Raw genomic sequence first — 11,022 nt, forward strand, 5'->3', positions numbered from 1 at the left:
CCCCCTGGGCCTGTGAAAACAAAAAAACAAACAAAAAAACAACATTAATTACAGCAAAGGTTCATTGGGTTCATTGTTATTTGATATAGTTGTGGTGTGAATTTGATCCGGTGGAAAATGCACTATAACTTATAATTATAGTTAGAGTGCTTTGAGTGAGTTACGGATGTGTATCCAGGATCTTTGTGGGTGTTCGACTTATACCTATTCCTGCAATTATGTAAATGTATGTAAACATATGGTAATTAATCAGCTGTGGACACACATCTGAGTGACATGCATTGCATATGATATAATTGAAGCTAGGGGCCTCCAAATGTTTGCACAGCTATACTGTAGCCTACTGTACCGTATAGCTTAGTTCATGTCTTTTTTATGAGTCTATATTTACTAACTCCTCCTGCAGTCACCTTGAGAAGTACAGTAAAGCTTCCTATATGTATGGTGACAGACAACCCTTTCAGAGGTACTGCTTCCAAGAGGAGGCGACCTGATAGAAAAAGAAAGCTATAAGCTGCCATGCAGTGAATAATGCATAAGAAGTTAAGAACAGTATCGATGCTTAATCTACAAACGCAGGCGTCAGGAGATGGAAGCTTAACTCTGTGTATGTTAAGGCCTATAGGACACTAGGACAGCATTATGCATCTACTATTTATCTCAGAGTTTTCTTAGATAGTTCTGAGACTACAAAATGGTTTAGTGTAGGCACTATACGTACTTTTCAACAATGAATGATCCCTAACGAGAAACTGGTCTAATTTGAAAACAAAGCAATTGCGTTTCGCTGTGTTTAATTACAAATGTGTTCAATCTACTGTATCTGTAAATTGTAACGCCTTTAACTGGATTGGTCCTATAGGCGAGGTCTTCAGGCTTAGTGAAGGTTACTTTTTACTATTTAAAAGTATTTATTTCCCTCTAAATAATAGATTTTTCTTTTTCTTAATGGAATTATTTTGAAAAAACGTTTGAATTTAGCTTTTAACTTTTGAAATAATGATGATTAAAAACAAAACGTGGGAAACACAAAATAAAGGGGTATTCACTCGCGACCCATTAAAATTGATCCGCGACCCACTGTTTGGGAAACAGTGGTTTAAACTGTGGTTCGGGGCCCCATCATCATCAGCCTGTCTGTTGGGAGGCCCTGCAGTACAAGAGTGTCTGCTGAATAGGTGTTTCCCAGTCCTGTGGCTTCTTGTAACTAAATGAGGATTATGTTAAGGAAGCGCCATGTGGACACACTTCTGACTGACATGATAGCATTGTAACTCGGGGTCGGGATCCAGAACCCGGAGGAACCCGATCCAACATTGAGGAACCGAAATCTGTTTCCATCTCATTTGGAACTGTTTGGTATGTTGTGGTTGGTTGTGGACAAATCACGTCTGCTACACAATTACTTCAAGTGGTTCTCTAACTTTTTTAATTTCAAGGGCTCTGAGAAGGACTCTGAGAGTTGTACACTCTCAGAGTTACGGACCTGTAAGGGTCCATTTGGTTCCATGTGTACACTCTCAGAGTTACAGACCTGTAAGGGTCCATTTGGTTCCATTTCTACACTCTCAGAGTTACAGACCTGTAAGGGTCCATTGGGAACACCCTCAAGTAACTTTGAGAACCACTACAATAATATGTACACAATACTGTGCGTGTGATTGAATTTATCAACATTTTTGAATGAAGGCCAAAATTACATCGATTTTTTTTAAAATATAGGAATTGTTAAAGGGAATCGTTAAGGAATCAGACAGTTAAGAGGGAATCGTTAAGAGACCGGAATCGTTAAAATCCAAAAGAATCCTGCAACCCTAATTGTAACTAAGGTGCCTCGGGTCCAGGTTGCAGTCAGGTGTCCAGCCCCGCCTATATCTAACCCCGCCCCCATTCTGCGCCCTGGTGCCCAGGGGTTATCAGGTGAGGCTGAGAAAGCTTTTTTTGTCTGACGTGATTTCTGTTGCTTCCAAGATGGACCCGTTCGTAGAGCTCATCAATGGAGTCATCATGAAGGAGGGCTACCTCGACGGGGCACCGAGAATCAACAATCCAAGACCAAGAACCAAGTCTAAGGTAAACACTTGTCAATGAAGCAATCGCGGTTTCTTGGTCCCCCCCGAGGGACCAGTAAAAGAGTACCTTATCTCATGTTTAATCTGCTTGCCATTGAAACGTGACAACTGACAACCTGCTGACAGACAACCAGACTGACCGGGTTGCTTGTGAAAACAGCGGGGGAGAGCTTCAAAGTAAAAACAACTTTTGAAATGCTTTGAAAACCACGTGTGGCCCCCGTGTGACGCTCACATAAAATAAGCGCCGTCGGGGGTATTTTCACGTGTGATTTTTGAGGGACCTAAATTGGAATCAAAAAAACTTTGATTTATACTTAAAACCTTTTATTATGAACAAAATATAATTTTGTCCAATCTGTATGGTAGAGTACAGTATAATACAATATAACTTATACCATGGGGGTGGTTGTATTGTGTCTCCCTGCTCTTCTATTGACACATTTAGATGGTGTCAAAGGTCATGTCTCACCTAGACACAGGATCTGATACAAATTGTTCAAATCCGGGGTAGAAGAGGAGAGTTACATAAAGTAGTGCAACTTTAACGTTTATTTATCTTTAAACATAATAATAATAATAATAATAATAATTTGGGACACTCTCATGGGGCCCCCTGCCTGTTGGGGGGCCAGGGCGGTCGCCTAAGTCGGTGTCTGGGTCTGGGTGACTTGAGTGCAGTGGTGGAAAAAGTACTCAAATTCTTTACTTAAGTAAAAGTGCCAATATTGCAACATAGAAATACTCTGTTACAAGTAAAAGTCCAGAATAAAAAATGTACTTGAGTAAAAGTACAAAAGTATTAGCATCAAAATGCACTTAAAGTACCAAAAGTAAAAGTGCTAAAATATTTGAAAATAGCCGATCTACAAGCTCACAACGCGTCGCATCGCGACGCGTTGTGAGCTTGTAGATCGGCTATTTTCAAATAGCCTAGGTATAAAATAGGGCTAAAGTGGTTAATGTATGTTTTATAATGTAATAATTTATATCTGAAAAGTAACTAGTAACTCAAGTTTTTAAATAATTGTAGTGGAGTAAAAGTACAATATTTGCCTCTGAGATGTAGTGGAGTAGAAGTAAAAGTATTGGAAATTGGAAATACTCAAGTAAAGTACAAATACCTCAAAATTGTACTTAAGTACAGTGCTTAAGTAAATGTACTTAGTTACTTAACACCACTGCTTGGGTGTCAGCAGTGGCGCAGATAGGGGGGGGGGGTGGGTCCTCTCTCTTAGCCAGCAAATGAAACTGGCTTTGGCTCATTCATCTGGTTTCCAGGCTACTGGAAAACCTACAAAGGCTACTCTGACCCTGGACCTACAATAGGAGGCCCACTCACTGTAAAAGCTCATGTCAGGGCAGAGTTTTTCTTTCCTTTTTTAGCCTGTTGTCCCAGACAGTTGCAGCTTTGCTGCCCGTGGTGCTCAGTGTCTTTGTGACGTTTTGGTACAGTGACGTTCGCTGGGTGTGTGTGTGAACGTGATTTTATACCCGTGTGTCGCCGTGTCATGTTGGATTTCTTTTTTTTTTTACATGAAAGTGTTTAACACTTAACTGACCATTGCTCTGCCCTGCTTAGTTCACATTTCACAAAATATGCAGGATACAGTAATGAACAAAATACACAGCGCGTGTGTGTGTGTGTGTGTGTGTGTGTGTGTGTGTGTGTGTCCCAACCCCCACAGCCAGACCCCCTGCTCCACCACCTCAGTCAGAGGTGGTGCAGCAGCAGCACTTTGCCCCCGGCACAAACCAAGGCCAATTCTCTGACCTGACCTTGAAAAGATACACACTGTGGCTCAGTGTGTATTTTGGCAGGTGCTGCTGTGGGACAGAAAAGCGTGGCGTTTTCCCCCTGATAAGACGTGTCTCTGTCGGCCATACGCCACGTCAGACTGAGAGTAGAGAGAGAGAGAGAGAGAGCACACTGTTAGTTTAACACACTCATTCATTCAGTCACTTTTCTCTTGTCTTCTTCCCCAACGAAGGTGAAGCCACCAGCCTCTCAGCGACCACAGCCTCCTCCTTCCGTGGACGACATCATGTCCGGCCTCAACGCCTCCATCGGGTACTTCCTGGCCGCGGTGACCGTGGGGCTCGTGACCAGAGCGCTGCAGAGGAAGTGGCCTCGCCTGGCCCTCCTGGCCGAGCTCTCGGGCTCCTTCGTGCTGGCGGCGTGCTGGCTGGAGGTGCAGACCATCGTGGAGGTGGGCCAGTGGGCCGGGGGCCTGGGGCCCGACGTGACGCTGACCATCCTGTTCGTGGTGCTGCTGAGCCACGGCGTGGCCTGCGGCGGCGGAGCGGGGAACCCCGCCATGGCCCTGCTGAGGTTTTTATATCCTATATATTTTGTTGGACTATGTCAAGTGGTTCTCAAAGTGATGTTCGGGGACCCCTAGGGGTCCTTGAGGGGGTTCCAGCGGGTCCCCAGCTAAAATGATTGATAGTATAGGAACCAAGTTGACCCTTATGGCAGTGGTTCTCAAACTTTTTAGTGTCAAGGACCTCCCAAATTGATATGTATTTGGCTGCGGACCCCCATCTGAAAAGGTTTTGTGCCAGGGACCCCCAGAAGATAATTTTTATGTCGAAAGTATCCAACATTTTTGATATTTCTATATCAATAATAGCAGATGTACAAGCTCGCAGTGTGGCACAAAGTGACGCACTGTGAGCTTGTACATCTGCTATTTTTGAATAGCCAACATATCAATGGATTAAGTGGTTCAAATGATTGTGATGCTATGTTAACTACTTTTGCTGGGGAACCCCCCCAAGGACCCCTAGGGGTCCCCAGACCCCACTTTGAGAACCAATGCCTTATGGGACTGTAACTCTGACAGTGTGTAAATGTAACCAAATGGATGTGGTTACATTTGTACACTGTCAGAGTTACATTAGCACTGAGGATTTTACAGTGTAGATGTTTGGTTCCAGATATTTAAATAATAAGTATCAACTGGAATTCAAAAGTTGCATTATTATAATATGGTAGTTATACTGTTGTAGTGCTGTACCACATGTACTACACCTGTTATGTTTTTAAACCTGCACCTTATGTCTAACCTCATGTACATGTAGGCTACATACAGTACCTGCTACTTGTTACACCTTATGTCCACAGGTGGAAAGTAACTAACTACATTTACTTAAGTACTGTACTTAAGTACAATTTTGAGGTATTTGTACTTTACTTGAGTATTTCCAATTTCCAAAACTTTTACTTCTACTCCACTACATCTCAGAGGCAAATATTGTACTTTTACTCCACTACAATTATTTGAAAACTTTAGTTACTAGTTACTTTTTAGATATAAAATATTACATTATAAAACATTCATTAACCACTTTAGTCCTATTTTATACCTAGGCTATTTGAAAATAGCCAATCTACAAGCGATGCGACGCGTTGTGAGCTTGTAGATCTGCTATTTTCAAATATTTTAGTACTTTTACTTTTGGTACTTCAAGTACATTTTGATGCCAATACTTTTGTACTTTTACTCAAGTACATTTTTTATTCTGGACTTTTACTTGTAACAGAGTATTTTTATATTGCAGAATTGGTACTTTTACTTAAGTAAAGAATTTGAGTACTTTTCCCACCACTGCTTATGTCTAACCTCATGTACATGTAGGCTACATACAGTACCTGCTACCTGTTACACCTTATGTCTAACCTCATGTACATACATGTTACTTTTTAATGCTATAGCCTATGTATAAATGTACACATTAATTCTTCTTTTGACCCGTTTCTTTCCTATGTTTTCCTTTTGCTCTCCCCCTCTCTGCCCCGCCCCCTTCCCACTGAAGACTATAAATAGAATAGCACTTGTTTACACCTGTAAGCCTGTAAGTCTGTGATGTGACAATAAAGTTGATTGTGTTTTCAGGTTCCTGTCTCTGGATGAGAACTCCACCCTGCTCATCACTGTGCTGGCCCTGGCTGCTCAGTTCCTAGGTATACTGCAACTATCCATCATTTACTTATAGACATCATTCTATCCATTACTTTTTACGAATAATCGAATATTCGAAAAGCATGTATTTTTTTTGTATCACTTTGACAAAAATGGACACAAAAAGTCTCCTTTGTGTCTCCTACCGGAACCGCTGCCTACCGGTCTGCTGGTCATCAAATTATTGGCTTAAATAAAAAAATATCCATGAATTCAAGTCTCCATGGACAGACTAATCAATAGAAAAAGTCATTTTGGGGGTGAATTATCCCTTTAAGCCCTATTTTATACATATAACAGTGTCGCACACAATCACGTAAATAGCCAATCTACAAGCTCACAACACATGGCATCACAGCGCTTGTGTGAGCATTGTGAGATCAGCTAGTTACGCTATATCTTTGAAAGGTTTTTAATAAAAAATGATGATTATGTTCCTCGGGGCAGTGGTGTAAAGTAACTAAGTACATGTAATCAAGTAATGCACCTAAGTAAAATGTCTAGGTATTTTTACTTTACTGGAGTACTTCCAATATATTCAATACTTTATACTTCTACTCCACTACATCTCAGAGGCAAATATTGTACATTTTTACTCCACTGCCATTCTTTGAAGACTTTAGTTACTAGTTACTTTGTAGATTATTACTAAACATTAACCACTTCAGCCCTATATATTCTTTGGCTATTTTAAAATAGAAGATCTAAGCTCACAACGCATCGCGATGCATTGTGAGCTTGTAGATCGGCTATTTTCTAAAGATTTAGAATTTAGATGGGACATCTACGAGTACTTTTGCTTTTGGTACTTTAAGTTAAGTACATTTTGATGCCGTTACTTTTGTACTTTTACTCAAGTACATTTTGAATACCAGCCTTTTACCTGTAAAATAGTATTTCTACATTGCTGTATCGATACGCTTACTGAAGTAAAACACGTGAACGTACTTCTCCCATCACTGCCTACAGGGGCCCATGCGGGCGTGCTGGCGGCGGGGTATTACTGGGGTCTGGAGCTGACCGACATGCACATGATCAAGAACCTGATGTCCAGCTCCTGCAGCACGTCTCTGCTGGTCTCTCCACTGCAGGGCTTCTTCACAGAGGCTGTGTGCGCTCTGGTCTTCTACCTGATCCACCTGAGCCTTCAGCGCAGGTATATGTGACATCACATCACACGCCTACTATACCTGCTACTACAGGGGTGATGCAACTTTGATGATGCAGGGGCCACTATATTTCCACACTCACTCCAGAGGGCCACATTGCATATACTGTCAGGCAGACACCTCTTATCTCCAAATTTGTACTTTTATCGTAAATTAATGCCGAACTTTACCATTCTATGTCACACAAAAGTAGCAAAAATAGCCGATCTACAAGCTCAAAACGCGTCGCAGTGCGACGCGTTTTGAGCTTGTAGATCTGCTATTTTTGCTATTTTTGAATTGGAATCTGAATTTCTTTTTGCTATTTTTGAATTGGAATCCTGAAAAGTATTTTTTTAATTTAATTTCAAATGCATTGTTATACTTATGTTAACTTTATGAACTTAAATACGAATACATTGGACATAAAAAAGACAATAGAATTGTAATACTAGTCATTAAGCTACTGTACCTATATAGACTGAAGTAATTAAAAGCGGGTAATGTTTGCATGTTTGGAATTATAACAGCTGAAATCAATAATATATCAGTATTCTGCATATATATTTTTATTTGACCTGTTTGTTTGTTCTTCCTCTTTTGCTTTTACTCTCCCTCTATCCTGTCCCTTCTCACAAAAATGTCAATGAAGAGCACATGGGGGGAAAAAAACCTGTGATGTGACAATAAAGTTGATTCTCGTTGTGGTTCTACAGGTCTGCTCTGGTCCAGGTGCCTGTGTCTGCTGTCCTGCTCACCTTCATGTCCCATGCAGGTGAGTCTCTCCTAAACCAGCTGCTCACAAGAACTACTTTTATCACATTAACCCCAGCATCCCTCCTAGTATGCCAGTATAGGTAAAAGGTTTCCCACAAAAGCTTTGCAAAGATGTTTAAAAAATGGCGGAAATAGCCCGTCTACAAGCTGAGTCATAAAATAAGCCATAAAGAATTACTTTAACAAAATTAAAGTAATGCTGCTGCAAGCCATACTTTGTTATATAATCAAATAGCCATATACAATGGCTTTAGTGGTTAAGAAAATACACACCAATTAACTAATAATACACTATCTCTATATGAGTTATGTTCCTTCTATTGTTTAAACGGAAGTCAAATAACTTATTTCTAAACGAAAAAAGCAGATGTTCAATGCTGCCACTAGGAGGCTCAGGCTACTGTATACAGTGGAGTTTGATTTCTACGGACACTTTCATAGAAACATCTTGTAATGTTAGCACTGAATAACAAAGAACTGCAGTGGTGTAAAGTAATTAAGTACATTTACTCAAGTACTGTACTTCAGTAAAATGTTGAGGTACTTTTACTTTACTGGAGTATATCAAATTTTCAGTACTTTTACTTCTACTCCACTACATCTCAGGGGGCAAATATTATACTTTTACTCCACTACAAGTATTTGAAAACTTTAGTTACTAGTTACTTTGTAGATTTTGACAAAACATACATTAACCACTTCAGCTCTGTATACATTTCGGCCATTTAAAAATAGCCGATCTACAAGCTCACAACGAGCTTGTATATCTGCTATTTTCAAAGGATTTTAAAACATTTTATACATTTGAAAACTTGTGAAATGGGACCTTCTGCAAAACGAGTACTTTTACTTTTGGTACTTTAAGTACATTTCGATACCAATACCTATGTACTTTTACTCAAGTACATTTTGAATTCCGGACTTTTACTTTATAACAGAGTATTTCTTACATTGCAGTATTGGTACTTTTACTTTAAGTAAAACATTTTAGAACTTTTTCCACCACTGTGTAGCACTAGAATAACATAGAACTGTCCCTGTCCCGTTGTGTCTTGCAGCCAGTGGATACACATCAGCCTACATAAACCCTGCCCTGGCCTACGCCCTGACCTTCCACTGTCCCGGGTTCACCCTGGGCCAGTACGCAGCGGTCTACTGGCTGGGCCCTCTCACTGGTACATTACATTACATTACAGGGTTCACCCTGGGCCAGTACGCAGCGGTCTACTGGCTCGGCCCTCTCACTGGTAAAGTGCATCAGCAGGGTGGTCACAGGGTGGACATTTTACTTGACAATTCATTGTCATAAAAATGGGGATTCATAATTTCATTCAGTTTTTGGTATTAAACATTGGAACATATTTTAAAAAATACATTTTTGTTCAACTTTTAGGCGTGGTAAACAAACATTGCTCAGGGCACATATGACAAATAATTTAAACCAGTGGTTCCCAAACGTTTTCATGTCAAGGACCGCCAAATGAATATGTATTCGGCTGCGGACCCCCATCTATAAAGATCTTGTGCCAGGGACCCCCATGCAAGATTTGTGTCGTTAAAATGTTCCCAAAAAATATTTCACATTTTGTAAAAAAAATAGCAGATCTACAAGCTCACAATATGTCACAGTAGACCGCCTATTTTCAAATTGCCAAAGCAAAACAGGGTGGTCAAACTATGTAATAATTATAATTCACACACACATGTACACATTATAATTATAATGCAGTGGTTCTCAAAATGGGTTTTGAAGGTGTAGGAGCAGAATGAGTTAATATAGCATTACAATCATTTTAAACACTTTGACCCCATTTTATACACCGAGCTTGTAGATCAGCTATTTTTGAACAATTGTTAAAAATGGAAAGAAATTTAAAAAAATACACTTTGGGGGGGGGGGGGGAAATAGTAATTTGATTCTTGATGTACTTCTCTTCTGTGATGGGGTACATCCCCACCTCAAAATCTTATCTTCTGAGGTGGGAGTCTGCAGGCAAATACACATCAATTTGTGGGGTCCTTGACATGAAAAGGTTTGTTATAACGGACATATCCCTGTGACCTGTAGCAACTGTTAACCCATTTAGACCGGGATCTTTCCATAGCACTGAGTGCCGCGCTAGCACAAGCTTGTAGATCTGCTATTCTTTTTGTGCAAATCTTGTCTATATATACTTGTATGTATATATTTTTAAAGCAAACATTTGTAACTCAAATCTTTGCTTTTGGGGATGCTCCAAATGTCTTCTAAAACTGTTTTCTGATAAATATATTTTCCTTGGACCCAGAAGCAAAGATTTGAGTTACAAATGTTCCCTTAAAATAAATATATATATATATATACACTGCTCAAAACAATTAAGGGAACACTTTGATCCCTTAATTCTTTTGAGCAGTTTCTGTTAGCAGTTTGTACACAGCTCATGAAAACTCAAAATAATTAAGGGATAAAAGTGTTCCCTACATTTCTTTGAGCAGTATATTCAAATATTTGCACAAAATGGTCAAGACTTTAAAAAAAATAGCAGATCTACAAGCTCATAGCGCGGCACTCGGTGCCACGCTATGAGCTTGTAGATCTGCTATTTTTGAATAGCCCAAAGTATAAAATATGGAACAGATGCGTTCCCGGTTCGAATGCGTTAAGTGTTAATACGTATAATTCCCACTGGTAACGAGAGCTTTCTTTTCTTTCTCTTTCTTTCTTTCTTTCCAGGAATGAGCGTGGCACTATTCTTGTACATGGGTCATATTCCAAGGGTCTTTATGAAGAACCTGCTTTATTCTCAGAAGACACGCTTCAGAGTGCCAAAAGCAGACCAGGGAGAGAAGAAGAAAAAATGAAACGTTTTGTCTTGACACCAGATTTTGATTCATGTGTTTTTATTTCACCCACTTCTTAGGTAATAGACGTTTACACTAAATAAACTAAAGAAAAATGTATAAATTGAACAGAATTCACCTTTTTCTATTTTGGTACATTGTGTAGTCTAAGTTGCATCATTTCAACTCTTTTACTGCCATGGACTAATTTTTTAGTCAATTGGTACTTGGTCCACA

General features: G+C 39.8%; 1 protein-coding gene across 1 annotated transcript; it reads left to right on the forward strand.

Moving 5' to 3' along the window:
• The first annotated feature begins 1,967 nt into the window (after nt 1-1,967).
• Nucleotides 1,968-10,933, forward strand: aqp12 (aquaporin 12). Its single transcript, XM_080430069.1, has 7 exons — nt 1,968-2,073; nt 4,064-4,404; nt 5,972-6,039; nt 7,007-7,193; nt 7,902-7,960; nt 9,021-9,137; nt 10,679-10,933. The coding sequence occupies exons 1-7, from the start codon at nt 1,972-1,974 to the stop codon at nt 10,804-10,806; spliced, it is 1,002 nt and encodes a 333-aa protein (XP_080286195.1). The 5' UTR covers nt 1,968-1,971; the 3' UTR covers nt 10,807-10,933.
• The last annotated feature ends 89 nt before the right edge of the window (nt 10,934-11,022 follow it).

The sequence above is a fragment of the Gymnoscopelus braueri genome (genome assembly GCF_963280865.1).
Source record: "Gymnoscopelus braueri genome assembly, chromosome: 6".
Classification (NCBI taxonomy): domain Eukaryota; kingdom Metazoa; phylum Chordata; class Actinopteri; order Myctophiformes; family Myctophidae; genus Gymnoscopelus; species Gymnoscopelus braueri.